Source organism: Myodes glareolus, chromosome 23, assembly GCF_982192425.1.
Source record: "Myodes glareolus chromosome 23, mMyoGla1.1, whole genome shotgun sequence".
In the NCBI taxonomy this organism is placed as follows: domain Eukaryota; kingdom Metazoa; phylum Chordata; class Mammalia; order Rodentia; family Cricetidae; genus Myodes; species Myodes glareolus.
The window spans coordinates 48,822,092-48,839,677 of NC_142048.1; the positions used below are offsets into that span (position 1 = coordinate 48,822,092).

The 17,586-nt window shown below is 50.0% G+C and overlaps 1 protein-coding gene across 16 annotated transcripts in view; it reads right to left on the reverse strand.

Annotated features, from left to right (window-relative positions):
* Ank1 (ankyrin 1) overlaps nt 1-17,586 on the reverse strand; it is a 185,563-nt gene that overhangs the window by 52,243 nt on the left and 115,734 nt on the right. For 12 of the 16 annotated variants that reach the window (XM_087900898.1, XM_087900894.1, XM_087900897.1 and 9 more), the window contains exons 3-14: nt 13,135-13,233; nt 10,763-10,861; nt 10,052-10,150; nt 9,468-9,653; nt 8,048-8,146; nt 7,433-7,531; nt 7,072-7,170; nt 3,728-3,925; nt 2,469-2,567; nt 1,971-2,069; nt 1,434-1,532; nt 281-478 (exon numbers count right to left, since the gene is read on the reverse strand). In XM_087900898.1, the coding sequence (XP_087757024.1) occupies nt 281-478; nt 1,434-1,532; nt 1,971-2,069; nt 2,469-2,567; nt 3,728-3,925; nt 7,072-7,170; nt 7,433-7,531; nt 8,048-8,146; nt 9,468-9,653; nt 10,052-10,150; nt 10,763-10,861; nt 13,135-13,233 (1,473 nt within the window). Of the gene's footprint in view, nt 1-280; nt 479-1,433; nt 1,533-1,970; nt 2,070-2,468; nt 2,568-3,727; nt 3,926-6,232; nt 6,342-7,071; nt 7,171-7,432; nt 7,532-8,047; nt 8,147-9,467; nt 9,654-10,051; nt 10,151-10,762; nt 10,862-13,134; nt 13,234-17,586 lie in introns of those variants that run through there. The other 4 variants (XM_087900886.1, XM_087900895.1, XM_087900884.1 and 1 more) reach the window with 2 other exon arrangements.

A 17,586-nucleotide genomic window follows, 5' to 3' on the forward strand; every position in this document is an offset into this window, starting at 1 on the left:
CATGACCACAAAGAAGCTTAGATGGGACTCCCCTTCAGAGCCCCAGGCCTAGCCTATTGCTTCTGAAAAACTGAAAAAAAATATGTGTGGTTTGTTTTATTTCTGGTCTTTTTTTTTTAAATTGAGATCCAGTCTTGATATGCTGCCCCAGTTGACCTTGAGCTCCTGGGCTCAGTTGATCCTCCTGTCTCAGCTTTCTGAGTACTGTGATCACGGGTGGGCTGCTAAACCCCATCAGCCTGCTGCTTTCTAAGAACTGGAACCGTGGTCATGACTGTACCTTGGTCATGCACGCTTGGGAAGCCTCCTTCTCCAGGAGGGCCAGGGCTGTGTCCACGTGGCCCTCACGGGCTGCGGTGTGCAAGGGCGTGTGGCCAGCAGTGGTAGCGAGGTTGGGGCTGGCGCCGTTCTCCAGCAGGAGCTTCACCATGCTTGTGTGGCCGATGCGAGCAGCACAGTGAAGTGGTGTCTGGTCGTCCTGGACCCCAGGAGAAAGCACAGAACTGGGAATGTTAACCTTCCCAAGCCCAGCTCCGTGTCTCCCAGGGGTGGGAGGTGGGGCCCAGAAAGAGCAAGTGACTCGGTCACACATAAAAAGATCTTGGATTTCTTCCAGTCTCTGAGTTACAGAAAATAATATGCTTTCCCTCATTTGATCCTTATACCTCACCAGCTTTGTGCTTTCGCTACTTAATTGCGCAAAGGTTCAGCTTCCCCAGTTGTTAAGTGGGAATTGTAACATTGTTTCATAGGGTTCTGCTCAAGCAGCTAACGGACACAAAGGGTTCACAATGTTGGACACAGAAAAACCAACAAGCCCTCTCTCCCAAGCTCAGTGCCTCTTATGCTTGTTTATGTTTGCATACTTTGATGTTTTTTATGCCAGCAGTCATGGGGCACCAAATTACTGAATCAGGGAAGACAACTTCCAGCTACAGCTCCTTGTCCAGGGGCTCCACGGATGGTATATCGGTTACTGTGCTAAAGCCGAGATGCTCAAGGGAGCCTGCCACCTGCAGAGTGCTGATCTTGGCCACACAGCCTATCTTGCAAACTTGGTAGCTCGTCTTATGGTTTATTCGTCATCCAGTATACAACGGGGGATCCTCCACTTTTAGATCAAGTGATTCCCGGCTGATTTGTCCTGGTGACACCGTGATCTTACCAAGTCCCTTCCTTCAGTCACATCTACTCATCAGCCCGATGAAAGCCGCAGGCTAGCCCTGCTCCCTGGGCTTTGGTACACTACAGAAATTCAGCTTTGATGGAAGAATATCTCTGGCCCCTCAGGACTCCAGCAAAGCAGAGCCGGAGCTTTCCGTGTGACCTACACAGGAGAGGCGTGACTGGGAGTCCCTGGCCTCTGAGAATGGCTTCCCTTCACCAGGCTGGAGGGACCCTCGGTCCCTCCCTTTCCTGCCTCCTGAACTCACCTTGGCCTTAGCATTGGCTTTGGCTTTGTTCTGGAGCAAGTATTTGGCCACTTCGGTATGTCCTGCTCGGGCTGCCATGTGCAATGGGGTCTCTACCTTCTGCAAAATGACAAGGTTATAGAAATATTAATACATGCTGGTGTTGCAAAAGGACACTTGTTGAACTCAGATTGCTGCCTGGGCTTGGTAGGATTTTGCCCAAGAGCCGGAGCTGCCCAGCAAGTCTGGCTTTTTCTCCCCCTCAGTTGTCTAGGGAAATGGGAATGTAAACCTCGGAGCTAATGAATATTCAAATGTGGGAATGTACTTCCAGATTGCACATATAGACGTTCCAAAATAAAACTCTAAAGATGTGCAGTTGTGTGACAAATTTAACTGGGGGAGCCTCAACAGAGAGGAACGTTCGCCCCACTCCCGACACCTTTGCTATCCCGAGAATCCCATTTCCGTGGGCGGAGAAGACAGGGACCCACTTCTACAGCTTCCCTCAGAGCTGGGGACCAGAGCCAAGAGTTCTCACCGTCTTCAAGATCTTACCACATTGGAGACATTGGGTGACGCCCCCCGCTGCAGTAAGTTCTTCACAATAGGAAGGTGTCCCATGAAGGACGCCACGTGGAGAGGTGTCAGTCCAGACTGGAAGAGACAGAATGGAATGTGATGAGCAGGAGCCGGCCCACAAGGAAGAGCAAGCTGCAATATCTTAGGCTCTTCTGTCAATAGAGCGCTCCATGAATGGCTACCTGAGAAAATGGACTTAAACCAGGTGGGCTTCTTCTCAGGAAAATGGCCACAGGACAAAAGCCCTGGCAGAAAAGGGTCACCACTTTACATTTCAAACCATCCTTTCCCATCCTGAAAAGTCCTCTCACCTGGGAGTCACCTTGATCCAGCCCCTTTGGGACATGCTGACATATACCTGAACATGCACACATTCACATGCACATGCATATCTGCAGTCACACACAGCTATGAAGAATAACCATGTAAGGCAATGGGGGGGGGGGACGAAGGCATGCCTACGCTTTCTCCTACCTCGGTGACGGCATCGATGGAGGCACCCGTCTTCAGCAGCAGCTCCATGACGCGGATGTGATTCTTCTTGCAGGCGATGTGTAAGGGGGTGAAGCCATTCTGTAGCCCACACAAAGCACATGGATGGATTCAGACAGTAAGCAGAGAACCGGAAAGGAATCCTACCCCTTCCCAGCCCACCCAGCAAGCACTCATAGACCGCGGGATAGACCATGTCACTCATGAATAGACAAACAGGTGCTCCTCTTTACACATGGAGAATATTTCTGAGTATGACATTTGGGGACATTTAAAAAGAATTCTGTCCTATTTCTGGATACACTAAAGGAGTATTCTTTGGAGTACTCCTTTCTACGTGATGCTGAGTGAAAGGGATTCTGCTCCCCAGCATGTTATACAGGCGCACCCCTCCATGGGGACAATTCTGTGTCTGTCTACCTCCTCTGTACTTCACAGGGCAGTGCTTCTCAAACAAGGTCAGTTTTCTGGGGGCAGGGGAGGGGTTATAGCCAGCATGTCTCTGCTGTCACAGGTAGGGAAGCAGAACTACTAGCATTTGGTGGCTAGAGGCCAGAGATGGTGCCAAGCACCCTGCAGCAGACAGGGTAGCACATTTCAACCCCAATGTTGGCCCCAAGCTTTGGAATCCTCAGTGACCCCAGAGTCTGGTCTGGGCTCACTGCAAGCAGGTTTGAAGGGATGGAGGATCTATCTTTTGCCTCTGGAGGGTACCTGTCCCTTCAGTTCTCCTCCGAGCATGGACAAATGTGAGACCACGGTCCTGGACATGCTCTATGGCTCTCTGAACTACTCTGGTGGCCTCTGGCCTTGGTAGGAGGGTGAGGAGCACAGCCATAGGACGACCCTGTTTTAGGTCTGAACTTGTAGCCAGGGCTGGGGCCGCAGCCCCGTTCAGAACTGTCCTCAGTTCAAGTCAGCACATTCTCACCCCGAATTAGGTTGAAGACCAGGCCTGCCTCTAAGATGTTACTGCCTCTTAGCACTGAGTCTGGCTGGAGCCTTGAACCTACATGTGCACCATAAACACAGCTTCCAGAGTCAGATCTCTTGGGTATAAACCTACAGCAGACCTCCCCGGACACACACACACACACACACACACACACACACACACACACACACACACACAATGTGCACTTGCCTACGGTGCTGCCCCTAGTGGTACCCATGCAGAGCTGCAGCCCCTCCCTGCACCCCTTTCCCCCAGCAGCATCCCTACAGTAGCAGCCTCCTCTCACCAGGGCTCTGGAGTTTGGCTTGGCTCCTTTATCCAAAAGAACCTTAGCCACCCTGTGGTGGCCACAGTGGGCTGCCACGTGGAGAGGAGTCAGGTGATCCAAGGTGACGTCATCGATCTCTGCATTGTATTGCAATAGAAGTCGGACACAGTCGAGATGGTCTCCCTGAGCCGCCATGTGGATTGGGGACAAGCCATTCTGGAGGAAGAGGGATAAAGCAATGACAGAGCTCCTGGGGACAGAGCGGGGGACTCAGGACAGTGACAGCAAAGCCACTCCCTCCTTGTCTACACAAACTTCAGTGTGGATCCCAAATGTGGATCCCATTTTGTCTCTGACGAAAATGTTCTCTCCCATGTAGCCAAATCTTCAAGCCTGCCATGAAGGCTTCCCTGACCATCCTGGACTTCCTCAGGCTTTGCTGGTCTGTACTGGTCACTCAAGTCTGACCTTATTTTCACCTTTGCCGAATCATCTAATTTGTGACCACCATCTTGGGCATGTTTTTTCCTCTTAATTACAAGTTTCCAAGGACCGGAACTTTACTTCATTCTTCCCAAATGCTCACGGGGCCCAATTACTACATGCAGCATGTGTGGCGGGCCTTAATTAATGTGTGGATAAAGGACAATAAAACAGACTTTAGATCTCTTTAAAATTTTTAATTGGAAAACGTTCCCATTTACTTATTGTGTGTGCTTGTGGGGTGGTGGGAAGGCATGTCTGCGCCGTGGTGTGGCCACACACTGCCAAAGGACAACTTGCTGGGGTCGGTTTCTCTTTCTACCATGTGAGTTCTGGGGACTGAACTTAGGCTGTAAGTCGTCTCAATGACAAGAGCCCTTACCCACTGAGCAATCTCACTAGCCTGGATAAAGTTTACAATCACTATGGAAACACCCTTGGTATATTGGAGGGCGGTACTGGAAAGGTTTAAGTGAGAAGTGAAGACCCAGCTATGGGAGGCACCAGGCTGTGGGCTGAAGTCCACCACTGACAAAAGGAGAAAGAAAGTCGGGCATCAGTGTGCACCTCTGTCTCCTACTGTGGATTTAATGTGACCCGCTGCTTCCTGCCCCTGCCGCCAGGCCTTCCCCGCCATGATGGACTTCAATTCAAACTGTGAGCCATCCACCCCAGACTCTTCCTTCCTGAACCTGTCACATATGTTGTCCTAGCAACAAGAACAGGAACTAGTACAGAAAAATTGGTACTAAGGAACACACGGTTTGGGTGATAAACCCGACACAGAATCCCTAGGCCTTTGGAACTGTTTTGCAAGAGAAATGTAGTAGATTTCAGAGCTTCAGGCTAGAGAAGTCCCAGAATGCTGTAAATAGGACCTAATGGGCGCTGTTCATGAGAGTGTGGGAGACCAGAATGCCGAGAGAGCTGAATGCAGGTAATGATGGCCCAGCTTACGTGGTTTCAGAGAAGAACACACTCCCTTTCATGTGATATTCTGCCAAAGAATCTGGCTTCTTTCTACCGTGTCCTAAGAACTTGGGTAAGGCTGAATGCAAAGTAATGGATGGAGCTATTTGGCGGAAGAAATCTCAAAATAGGGTAGCATTCAGGCGTTTTCATGGTTACTTGGGCAGGTCGATAGCGAGAGAGGGAGCAACAAGAAGAGGAAGATTTAAAAAAAAAATGTGTAGTGCGGCAGGAAAAGACTCAGGAGTGGATTTGGAGTGGGAGACAACGTGGTGGAGAAGAAGCAGCTGTAACTGTCAAACCACGACAAAGAGAAACGCTCTCCTTGCTCTGCTCTAAGACAACAGGAATACGCACCCAGGGCAAGAGCACACCGAAAGCCCCACTTTCGGAAGTGAAGATTCATTTGAAAGAGGGAGAGGTTGAACATTGGAGGCCACGGAACAGGGTTTCCTGCTCACAACGTCCTAAGAATCATCCTGGATGGCACACGGAGGCCAATGTGCTCGGGAGGGTCTAGGCTCTGTCTCAGGCTGGCAGGAGGGCTGGGCAGTGCTATTCGTGTGTTGGCTTTATACACACAAAAGATGTCAGACCGAGGGGGTTATGGAGTCTTACTCCACAGTCCTAGAGCCCACTCAGGCCAGATAATGTGAGGCTGGGTGAGAGTCTCCGAAAGGATGCCCTGAGAGGCCATTGCATGAAGCAGTGAAGCTGAAGCGGTAGCTGCAGTGTGGGTGTCCTCTGAGGAAAGCCGCAGCCACCACCAGGCAGTGCGGTCTCAAGAGAGGGGCTGCGTGTGTTTTAGGCAGTGGAGCTGGAGGGGCAAGGACATATAATCTCATCATGAGGCCAGGTGTTGGGCACAGCTGTAGGATTTGGGTTCCCGTCTTGGTTTAGGCTGGTCTTTCTTTGCTTCCAGAAGGGGCTGTTTACTCTGTGCCACAGGAGTGGACTTATGATTCTACAGGGATCACAGTTAAGAGACTGTCTTGAGTCTCAGAAGAGACTCAGGTCTTTGTACTCCTTTAAGAAATGTGTTAGGGTCTGGAGAGACAGTTCGGTGGTTACCAGCATTTTGATATCCAGGACCTCCATGGTGACTCACAAGCATTGGTAATTCTAGTTCCAGAAGATCTGACAACATCTTCAGGCCTCTGTGGGGCACCAGGCATGCACACTGTGCACAGACATGCATGCAGGCAGAACACACATATAGTTAAATAAAAATAATTATTTAAAACAAAAAAATTAAATTATGAGTGTGTGTGTGTCTGTGTGTCTGTGTGTCTGTTCACGGCTATGTGTATGTGAGTTACAGACATTTGTGAGATGCCTGCTGTGGGTGCTGGGAGCTCTCTTAATCACGGAATCATCTCTGTAGCCCAGGACTCTGTACTCTCTAAGGTGCTGGGACCATGAAAGACCGTGAGGATAATTTAGAGACAGACTAAATGCATTTTACATCATGAGGTGGAAATGGGATTTAGGAGCTGAGATGGAACATTACCATCACTGTGTGATGTGCCTGGGTGTCGTTGTGATGATTAACCTCCAGTATTGTCAACTTGTCAGATACACTGGCATGCTTATGGGGGTCTTTCCAGAAAGAATGAGCTGAAGAGGGAGCGCCCACCTGGATGTGGGTGACACCATTCGTTGGCTTGGGACCGCAGACTGAATAATAAGGAAAAGCCAGCTGAACACCAGCACTCGTCTTTCTCCTGACTGTACCTGCAGTGTGACCTGTCACCCCTGCTGCCACAACTTCACTGCCATGAGTGACCGTGTACCCTGAAACTGTGAGCCACCACGAACCCTTCTGAAGTTCCTTGCCACAGCAACAAGGACATCTAGCTGCCTTGGAATGTCGCCTACCCAAGAGGGCCTACCCAGGAAGGAGCACACACCTTGGTTTTAGCTTGGATGGGTGCCCCGTGGTCCAGCAGGATCTCTGAGATCCTCACGTGTCCGTTTCGAGCTGCACAGTGGAGCGGTGTCAATTCATCCTTTATAAGACAGTGAAAGACAGAAAGCCTCAACGACGGCCATCACCAGCCTGGCTGCAATATCTCTTCCGGACATGGAAGTTCAGATACTGCCTTTGGGCCAGGCTGACTTTAGCTCAGTTTAGTCCCTGTCCCCTGCTGCACCTGGCTGCTCCTGCAGGTCACTCAGGGCGGCAGGGGACACATTGAGAGCCTGTCACTCAGGGAGACTCAAGGGCAGAACTCACTCCCTGCCCTTGCCCTGAAGGCTGCTGACACCTACCTTGGTCCTTGTTTCTATCTGAGCCCCTCGGTCCAGCAGGAGTCTCACCATGATCACATTCCCTCTGCGGGAGGCGATGTGCAGTGGTGTGATGCCATTCTGGAGGAAGAGACGGGGACCCTCAGGGCTCGGTGCTTCTTTGGGAGGTGGCAGGATGTGCACCACCCCCTAGCTTCTGCCTGTATATCCTGACCGCCACAGAACAAGCAGCCACTTTAACCATGGGAGCATAGCTCACCTCAAGAAGAGTCAGGACCTGTGAGGACCTGATGGTACTGGGTTTAACTGCACTAAACTGACCAAACCCACATCCCCCAGAGTAATGAAGAAGATGGGGAGAAAGGCAGGCATTTGTAACCATGCCCCACCTCCTGTGTTCGCCTGAAGAGCAGTCACATGGAGTTTTGAGTTTCCTCCAGACCAAGTTGGTGGGAACTGAAGGATCAGTTGATTAGTAATTCCTAGCAGGAGGTCTTAATAGTCACTGGGGCTCTGTCCCCCCCACCCCAGGCATTTCTGAGATACAAGTAGATTCCAAGGTGCTAGAGAGAGTGTGTGAGAGAGATGGGGGCACCCCAAATTCTGGACAGTGTGCAGAGACTCCAGTGCAGTTACCTGAGGTGTGAAGTTGACGCTGGCTCCCCTGTTGAGAAGGAGCTGGGCCACATTGAGGTTCTCATAGTGAGCTGCGATGTGGAGAGGTGTGAAGCCCGTCTGGCGCAACAGAGGGGGAGAATGGCTTGTCACATACCAGCACCTTTGTCCCAGAACCAGCCCAGGGTTTCTAAACAACAATAGGGCCACAGGGCCCGACAAACAAAACAGGCTCTGGCCAATGGCAAAAGCTAAGGAAGGGGTGGAGAGATGCCCTCTTGGCAAGATATTTCCACATCAGAGGGACTTCTAGTATGTGCCTTATGGCTAAGGTGCGTGAGACCTTAGTAGAATGGTCTTCTACTCTGTAAAGATTTCTCACTTTAATAAAATGCTGATTTAATAAAATGCTTTAATCACATGCTGATTGGCCAGTAGCTAGGCAGGAAGTATAGGTGGGGCAACCAGAACAGAAGAATTCTGGGAAGACGAAAAAGTCAGTCTGTAGTCGTTACCCAGACTCAGAGGAAGCAGGATTAGAATGCCTCACTGATAAAAGGTACCAAGCCACGTGGCTAGCACAGACAAGAATTATGGGCTAATATAAGTTATAAGAGTAATAAGAAGCCTGAGCTAATAGGCCAACCAGTTTATAATTAATGCCTCTGTGTGTTTCTTTAGGACTAAAAAGCTGTGGGACCAGGTGGGACAGAAGCCTCTGCCAACACCAAGGCAAACTATAAACTGAGATCACCTCTCATGAAGAGATTTTAGTCATCAGTGAAGGGTTAGGGAGCCCATGGCTGCCAGACCCCTAACAGGGTGTGTGACTCGGCTTTCTGGCCAGAGAGTTCACCACTGCCATGCTGCTCCAAATCCTTAGACCACATCCAAGCAGAACCCAGGCACAGGGATATGGTAGACTAGGTGGAGGGAGAGGGCAGTGTGAACCAGTCAAGCAATCTCACGGACTGAAGGACAGCTGGCAGCCTCACTGAAGGAGCAGTGGCTAATAACACTTTAAATATCGTATCTCCAGGAACCTCACTTTACGCCTTCCTGCCTTTTGGCAACTGGACGTGATGATTGCTTCATCCAGAAAGGGCACAGGGTAAGAAGAAGGTGACAATCTGGAGTCCCCTCTGAGGTGCAGCGTCATTCTGCAGGGAGGTCTACCCTGCCCACCCGGGTGCTGGTCTGGATCCTCCACGTAGCCAGAACATCTTAGCACCATCTTGGCTTTCTCCAGGGATCTGAGGCAGGGCTGCCCACTAAGCCCTTCTATGTTACTGCTAAGCACGAAAGGCACAGCTGGTTCATTCCCCTCGACTCTGGTCTTAGAAAAACGCCAGGAACTAAAGGTGCCTCTAGCGCAGTTCTCCTGCCCCCCAACCCCCCAGCTTGCTCACCCTGGGGGCATGAACGTCCTGGTTTCTCTCACCTTGGAAAGGACGTCGGGGTTGGGGTCGTTCTGCAGCAGGACCGCAGCTGTCCGCGTGTCATCGTTGCGGGCTGCAATGTGCAGGGCGGGGAGGCGCACTTTCCCTTTGGTTCCATAGTTGATGAGGTGAGCCACCACGTTCTCATGACCCTGCTGTAGGGCCACCGCCAGCGGCGTGAAGCCATCCTGGTCAGGGGAGGGCAAAAATGGGATTTCAAAGCCCTTTGCATCCCTCAAGCTCAACTCAAGTGCCGCCTGCTCCCTGAAGTCTTCCTTGGCCCCATTTTCTTGCTCTGTGCCCCCACGGGGTCTGCATTCTTCCCTTTGCACTGAGTTTTAATTTACCTTATGCTTGAGGTCAGGTCTGTCTGTGTGTTGTGAGGGTCTGACCACGTGTGTGTCGTGTTTACGGTCTGAATGCGTGCTATGAGGGTATTTGATTGTGTGTACTATGTGTTTGTTGTCTGACTAAGTGTCAAGGAGGCCTGAATGGGCATCACCTGTTTGCAGTCTGACTGTGTGCCATTATCATTCATGCCCCTGAGACAGTTCCAGTACAGAACACACTTTCCAAGGGAACTTACTTCTGTGGCTACATTCTGATTGGCTCCGTTCTCCAGTAAAAACTTTACCACCTCCAAGTGATTCTCCTGGGCCGCCATGTACAGGGGAGTAAAGCCCTTCTGTAAACCCAAAGAAGAAGCCATTAAAATAGTGGGTAAAACAGGTAAACCCTTTCATGTGTGTGTGGGGGGGTGACCTCTCTTCATGCCCTCGCTTCGCCCTGGAGACAAACCACTGCCTCTGGAAAAATATTACCAAAGACCAAGATGGGGAGATGACTCCGTGGATGTGTTTTGCCCCCGACCTTCTGAGTGAGTCCCTAGCTCAAACATCTTCCTCCACTTAAAAAGTTATTTTGTTTTTAATTATGTGTATATGTTTATCTGTGATGTGTGGGTGTGTGCACACGAATGGAGAAGGCCCCTCCCCATATGACCCATATGTGATTTCACTGGTCCTATTAAACCAAGCTGGAGTCCACAATGACCAACTCTCCATGCTAAGGTCATGCACTCTAGCCTTGGAAAATTAGCACACAATGTCTGCTTCACTGCTAGGAGACGTGTTAGTAATAAATCTAGTCCTAGCTGCAGTGTGTGTGTGTGTGTGTGTGTGTGTGTGTGTGTGTGTGAAGTACACAGCAGTCAATGTGTCTTCTGTGTGGCGTAGAACAATTGTGTAAGTGGAGGAAGACACCCCCCCACCCATTCTAGAAATCAGGGAGCCATTACCTGAGACTGGGCATTGACGTTGGCTCCATAATTGACCAGTTCCCGGACCACCTCATCCTGACCAGCAAGGGCAGCGATGTGCAGAGCAGTATTCCCCTTCTGAAACACAGACGTGAGGGATAGAGGATGTTTTCCTCAGCCTGCTCAAGAGCTTGTCACAGGGAGGAAAACGAAGGGGCTGATTGGAAAGATCCAAGGCAGAAACATCTGTGTCTATGCCCAGTTTGTCACTGATCATGGAAGATTAGTAAAAACTCAGGGACCAACGTGTTCTTCTCTCTGACATATCACACACTCAGATGCGTGCATGCATGTGCACATACATACATCACATAGACACATCACACACACACAGAGATAAAGACACATACACACATTCCACATACAGACACAGGCACATATACCACACAGACACACACACACAGACACACAGACACACAGACACACACACAGAGACACACACATAGACACACACACATAGAGACACAAACACATCATATACACAGACATACACATGTGCGCGCGCGCACACACACACACACACACACACACACACACACACACCAACTGTGAGCCTCAAGAAGTGCCCTAGACCTGTGGGGCAGTCACAGGACAGGGGTGTGATCCTCTGTGTTAATGAAGAAGCAGATGAGAAGTTTTAATTCTATTTTGATTTACAAATATCTGAGTTCTCTATGTTTAAGGAGCCATAGAAGCCACAAGAAGAGGAGGGTTGGGTCAGCACTGTGAATTTGTAGGAGACGGGAGGGGTCTACTTACGCCTTACCCACCCTGAATCTGGGCTCTAGTTTCTGGGCTGGAGAGGGAGGAGAGGAGCCAGGACACCCATTTTTTTTTTCTTTTCCAATCATGAGCCCGGCTAAGGAACTAGGGCAGGCTTTAGCGTCTTAGTTTGTCTTTATTTCTAATCTTCCCAAAGCCTGGGAGACCCAGGACAATTTCACAATCTGTCTGGTGTCTTCCCTGGTCTCAGGCTTGACTTTCACCTTTGTTACCCCCTTTCTCTATGGCATTCTAAAGTTCCATTGGCTTAGAAATGTCTACAAATAAAATCTACCAAGTAAGTATTCACGACAAAATAAAAACCAGAAGGGAAGATTTGGAAAGAGTGTGCCATTTACTCAGCTCTGGGGAAATGCCAGGGAAAAGAGAGCGCAGGTTTGTGGTTGGGTATGTTGGAGGTCAGTAGCTACCCCTTGCTCCCCGAGAAGAGCAGGTGAAACAGTTGATCTCTGGTGGCTCGAAGCAAAAGCAGCTCCAAAGAGCAGCTCTGCTCACTGCACCGATGAGTGAACAGGGAATGACATGAAAATTAGCAAATTTTACCATGGGAAAGGCGTTTACCTTCATAATATTTGGAAGTTCACTTCATACAAATTATATCTGTTCTCTACATATTGTTCAGCTGCATTTTCTGCTTGCTGCAGAGAGCTGAAATTGAGACTGTTCTCAGGACCCTAGTTAACAAGCATTCAATGGGAAATGAGAGGTTATGGTAACTCAGGCAAAGAGACAGCAATGTGGGGAGGTGGAGCTGGGAAGAGAGGGAGGGGCAACAGGGGATGGCATAGGGAGATTATTTTAATAAACAAGTTGCAGGTACATAAGAAATAAAGCTTGCTTTAGGGGTTAGATGTAGGTCCGTGCTAGACTGCATGTTTACCATGCATGAAGACCAGGGTTCTACCACTACCAATGCAAAAAAATAATATTTTGCAATCTACATGAACTGATGCTTCTATGCCAAACACTTTCTGTTGAAGGGAGTGCTGTCCCAGGGAGAAATCAGGGAGAAAATAGATGTAGGGCTGAACAGGAAGATTTGCTAGAGAAGGACACACCAGAAGAACCGGGTTCCCTTCAGTGACAATACTGTCACCGTCACTATTTCCTGCTTAATTCTGTTGTCAGATACTTTATATACACAACTCAGTTAATGGTCACACTGACCCTGCAAAGCTTCACCATCCACATTTACAGGGGAGAAAACTGAGACTTCCCAGCAGCCAAGTAATTTTCCTAAGGTCACAGAGGGGGAAGCATCTCAGCTGGAGCTCAACTCTGGAGCTTGTAGAACTCCAGGTCCCTGTATGAAGCAGTAAGAAGCCACCGTAAAAGGATCCTGGTTCTGGAATCCAGTGCTGATGGTAGAATAAAGGCCTGCTGACAAATTCTGGAAACTGGGACCTGATTTTCAGGTGGCACCCGGGACCCAGAGAAACCCAATGTGATTAGCAGCATCCCGGAAACCAGCGCCACATTTAGGCTGGTTTCCAAGCGACAGTTTGAGAAAACTCACAAAGGCATTCCACAGGCTTGAATTTGCAATGCCAAGGACCCCTGCTTCTTACCTTGGTTGTCGTTTCTAGAATGATCTCCTTGTGCAGTAGTTCAACCACCATCTTCACGTGGCCTTCTTTAGAAGCCAGATGCAAGCCGTTCAACCCGTTCTGAGAGGAGCAGAAAGGAGGGGAGGTTTTGGTTAGCGACACTGCCCACTCTGCCATCCTAAGGACTGGATAAGGTGTGTGGTGGAGCGAAAGACAGAAATGCAGGGACACTGGGTGGGTACAGCCAACCCAGAGAGCCACCAGCAGAAGGCACCCTGAGATCAGAGCACCAAGGAGAGGAGTAAATGACAGCAAGACTGTCACACATGGACACGAATTAAGTGCAGGGACGTTCTCTCAGAACCTGCAGGGGCCTGAGATCTGATCCGAGGCAGTCTTTCGGCTTCACTGGGGCGTGGAAGCGTCCAAACGCACAAATGTTGAAGGCTTGAAGAGGTAGAACCTTTACGAGCTGGCGCCTCAAGGAAGAGGCGTCTGAAATACAGCTCTCTTTCTGCCTTTAACTTCCAAGCTGCCAAAGCCCAGCCCCTCTTTTTGCCACAGACTCATTCCCAAGACATACTGTGTGACCAAAGGCCCCCAAACAATGAGACCTAGTGACCTTGGGCTAAAATCACGAACCAAAACAAACATTTTCATTTTTTGAAGTCGACTTCCCCGGGTATTGTCATAGCGGCAGGAAGCTGACCAAGTGATTGACAGAATATGCCACAGAATGAGATGGTTGGCATGGCCGTGTCCCTGGGGAACTGTCATGCAGTAACCAAAAAGAGTAGGGATGCCACACAATACATGCCTGAAATCTCTGGGGACCAGTCCACAGTTACCAAACTAAGCTGCAAAGCAGACCCTTTGAGAACTAAACACCCCACCTTGCTGCGTGGTTTCCTCAATGGAAAGCCAGTGTGAAAACAGCCCCTTTGCTAGCTTGTTGGTTCAGGTGCCACCAAGGAGGCCACACCCAACCATCAGTCCCCCAAATCAGAACTCTCACAAAGGCGTGAAAGTTGTCGTCAGTTGGAGGCTGCCACTGCATTCCTAAGAAGCAGCACTGCAGCTCAGAATGCATCTCTCAGCCCATCCTTCCTCTTTGCAGTTCTTCTGACTGTTTACTTAAAGGCCCTGGAACTTTCTAAAAAAACTCTGATACTAAAAACTGCGTATACTTGCTGGACAGTGGTGGCTCACACCTTTGATTCCAGCACTGGGAAGGCAGTGGCAAGGGGATCTCTGTGAGTTTGAGGCCAGCCTGGTCTATAGAGTGAGTTCCAAGACAGCTGGGGCTACACAGTGAAACCATCTTGAAAACAACAACAACAAAACCCTGCTACTCGGGAGCTGGCGAGAAGGCTCGGTGGGCAAATGCATTTGCCATCATGCCTGATGACCTAAGTTTGGTTTATGTGATGGAAGGAGAGACTCCTGAAAGTTACCCGCTGACCTCCACATGTGCTCATGAAATACTCGTGCCCCTTCCTCCCAAACAAAGGTCTTTTTAAAAGTACTACCCAGCATTGCGAATGATTCCGGCCATGTGATGGCATGAATTTCAAGTCCCCGGCTGAGTAGAATCCATAAAGGCAGTGGTTTCGGTCAGCCAATGATTCCATTCGTTGCCTCCACCACTGTGGCCAGTAGCTCTCTTCTCCTACTCTTTCCCCATTTTTGTCAGTCTGGCTTTAGCATCTTCTCGTTGCTGCTGCTGCTTCAGTAGCCTTGCAACTGCTGCAGGCTCTTGCCAGTTAGGATAAGGTTTGACCTCTCTGTGATTTGAGGCCTTTGACTCACCTGTCCCGAGAGTCCCTGCACCCTGGGCTCCAGAAATCCCCTCTCCTCTCTTGGGTCAGAGGACATGCTCAGTTTCCCGCTAAAGCGGCTCTCTACCTGGGGCCATTGCTGCCTCTTAGCACATGACCACAGGGAAGAGTCTCCTGGGAATGCACTTGAGGGGATGAAAACAGGAAGGTTGCAAGGATGTCAACCTATGTCCTATTTACATCTGGCCTGCCTAGCCTGCAAGCAGCCAGTGAATATGGTTGGCTAAGACCTCACCGGTTTAGAACATTCCTTACCGTGTGTGTGTGTGTGTGTGTGAGTGTGTGTGTGTGTGCACGCACACATGCAGATGGCCATCACATGCCATCCTCTTACAGTCTGTGCACAACAGTTACTGCAGGGTTCAACAGCAGCTGTGTGACGTTTTCATCCCACGGTATGAATAAAATTACCACATAACAGATAGGCTAGAGCCAGTGCTGGTAAGGGGAGAGGAAGTGCCTAAAGGCAGGCCATAGTCTGGTCAGGAAGTTAGGGTCAAGTAAGGAACACTGGACACACACAAACCCACTGTCTGTATTCGGTTTGCAAAGTGTAGATTAACTAAAAAGCCACCTGTCAAATGATGGGGTGTTTGGGAAGTTCCAGCTCTTCCTGCAGCTGCTCCTGTTTGGGGTAGGTCTGATCTTTCACAGACCTGTAGACAGATCTATCAATCCTACTCTGGAAGGCTCCAAGCCCTGACGTGTGGGACTTCTGGGGTTCGGTGGTGAGGTTGTGGTCATGGCTACACTTTGCTTACCACGGGAGATGATTCTGGTAGCATGCCAGCATGGACGTGGTTCATTTATTGCTTGGCTTGGCAGCATTGCCACCTAAATGGTGGGTATTGATTGGTCCTGAAAGCCTCAGAGCTGCAATGTTGTCGAGCCTGGAAGGAAACATCTAAGCTGGGGGTGGTTTTTCCCTGCTCTTCAGAGCCAGAGTGAGGACCCTAATCCAGAGTGATGCTGGATTCTAACCACAGAAAGCTGGAGGCAAGGTGTATTAGAGGCTCTTGACTGTACCTCTCATTCACAGCTTAGCACACCAAGGCCCACAGCAGTTATTAAACTAATGAAGTCACATCATCCTTCTACATCACAGCCACACGAAAGCCAGCCTGGTTTTGGGTGCCCCACCCCCACCCCAGGAACTAGCTCACTTCTTTCGAATCAGATACACAGAAGCACAGTTGTCACGAGAATCATCCCCCAAGGATCTGGTTGTGGCCTTTGCGATTGATCTCAACAGTTCTACTCACTGTTCTGGTCTTCAGGAGTCTCCCTTTCTCCCCTCCCCGTTCATAAGCCATCTAGAAGTCCACTCCCGGCAGAAGAAATGGTATTTCTACCAAGAGGGTCCATCTGATCAGATCGGTTCTACATCCCAAAGAGCATCTCACCCTCCCTTCCAGATTCTGCCTCTACCATCTTTCTTCTCTGGGACTCTCTCCCTTTCTCCCTCTCCCTCTCCCTCTCCCTCCTTCCCTCCCTCCCTCCCTCCCTCCCTCCCTCTCTCTCTCTCTCTCTGTGTGTGTGTGTGTGTGTGTGTGTGTGTGTGTATGATCAAATACATGCGGAAGCCTGAGGTTAATGTCGGGAAATCTTCCTTGATCAAATCTTCAACCTTACGCTTTGAGGCAGAGCCTCTCAATCAAAGCCACAGTTCATAGATATCACCGGCTTCAGTAGGTGGTTTGCGGGGAGATGTCCCTCAACTCTGACTTCTGAGACTGAGGCTGGAATTGCAAACAGGCCACCATGTTCACAGAGCATGTATGTGGGCCCTGACGATCGGCACTCAGGTCCTATGGCTGGAACGCCAAGTGTGTCCACTGCTGAGCCAGCTCCCCAACCCTCTAGTGGGTTTTTTTTTTAAAAAGTTACTTCTATTACTGCGAGTAGATGTAAGCTACACCTATGACTCAGGTGGTTTGAATTTAAAGTCCTCGTCTGGATCACAGAACCAAAGCAAACCCCATTAGGCACAGCCAGCCAGGGTATGCAAGAAACCCTGGAGTTAGAAGGCAACAAAACACGGGTGCAAACGCCTGCTTCAGCTGCAGTTGCCACCCAGTGCGAAGCTCCACCCACTCCCGAACCGTGTGAGAGCCGGCAGTGCCCAGCAGTGCACTGGAGGCGATTATGGTACCAAGTTTTCTCTTAAAGAACTCACTGTGGGAGGGATGATCCACACGAAAGAGATCTCCCAAATGTTCCTACAGGCACGGATGAATCCATAGCACAGAGGAGGGTTGGACTACTCCTTAAGAAAAGGTTTCATAGCCAGACAGCCAGTTCACGCGGACATTAGGGTGTCGAGTTCCTTTACAATGGCAAAGTGAAGACACCATAAGTGATACTAAGGTCTAAACCCACACACTGACACGTCAGAAGCCAGGCTTCCAGCCTGCTTGCCAGGTGTCCTTTGCCTCTCAGGAGGCAGCTGGATCCAACAGGTGCACAAACGCGCCAAGCCCCAGAGGCACAGCTCTCTGCAGGCGCGAACTTCAGCAGGTGGATGGACACTGAGCTGCAGCGACTGACCAACCAGCCCAGCGGCTGAAGCTGGGGAACACCGGGGACCAGCCTTGTAAGGAGCCTCTGCCTTACTAAATGTAGAACTAGTCTTCCC